This window comes from Lepeophtheirus salmonis, chromosome 6 (assembly GCF_016086655.4).
Source record: "Lepeophtheirus salmonis chromosome 6, UVic_Lsal_1.4, whole genome shotgun sequence".
In the NCBI taxonomy this organism is placed as follows: domain Eukaryota; kingdom Metazoa; phylum Arthropoda; class Copepoda; order Siphonostomatoida; family Caligidae; genus Lepeophtheirus; species Lepeophtheirus salmonis.
Window position 1 is genome coordinate 2,577,110 of NC_052136.2, and position 803 is coordinate 2,577,912.

Below are 803 nucleotides of genomic sequence, written 5' to 3' on the forward strand. Positions count from 1 at the left end.
TTAAAAGAGGTTTTGGTAACAAGCACAGGGGGATTTGATGTAAAATAACTTTGAAATTATAGAAAATATTGTTACAAATTATCACATTGCCTATAATATTTCATTCGAAAGATTCTACATTGTCATTATTATTTCCAGAAAATGATACTGCGACCACAACTACAACTCAAGTGACCAGCTTAATTGACTCAGATGAAGAAATCGCACAAAACTCTGTGTCAACAGAGTCTACGTGCGACTTTGTTCATAAACTTTTGGAGAATTTCGATAAATCTGACGAGGACCTGGAGAAATATGAGGAATCTATCCACACCAATCATCCCAAGTCAGAAATTCAGTGCCAAATTCTGAAAGAAAATTCAGACACCCTGGATAAAATACTAAAACAAGCAACAGTAGATACCTCTGATAAATTGGGATTTCTGAATCATAATAACCAATCGAACTTGTCATCCTCTCCAACTGATTCGAATCAACTTCGACATTTTTCAGTGGATTTTTCATCTGCCAAAATAAATGAAGATGCCTTGATGCGAAGAACTCGCTCTTTGGGTTGCGAAAAAAATGCAAAATAGTTTGCCCAAGCCTTTTAACCCCTTTCCCAACCGAACAAGAAAAACCACGCGCAATATGGGTGTCAAATTAGGACTTTATAAATAAATATTGATTCTATTGTTACATGTATCTAACTTATTATTTAAGGTTTTGTTTAATGTGTGTTTATAATATATTTTATTTTATAACGTATATATTTTGACGTAAATACTATATATTTATTATTATAAATTACCTTTCCTTTATCG

The 803-nt window shown here is 32.5% G+C and overlaps 1 protein-coding gene across 2 annotated transcripts in view; it reads left to right on the plus strand.

Annotated features, from left to right (window-relative positions):
• Positions 1–747, plus strand: part of LOC121119622 (TBC1 domain family member 30) — a 71,914-nt gene extending 71,167 nt beyond the window's left edge. For both annotated transcript variants that reach the window (XM_040714336.2, XM_071889032.1), the window contains exon 14: positions 139–747. In XM_040714336.2, the coding sequence (XP_040570270.1) occupies positions 139–575 (437 nt within the window). In that variant the 3' untranslated portion in view covers positions 576–747. The remainder of the gene's footprint in view (positions 1–138) is intronic.
• The last annotated feature ends 56 nt before the right edge of the window (positions 748–803 follow it).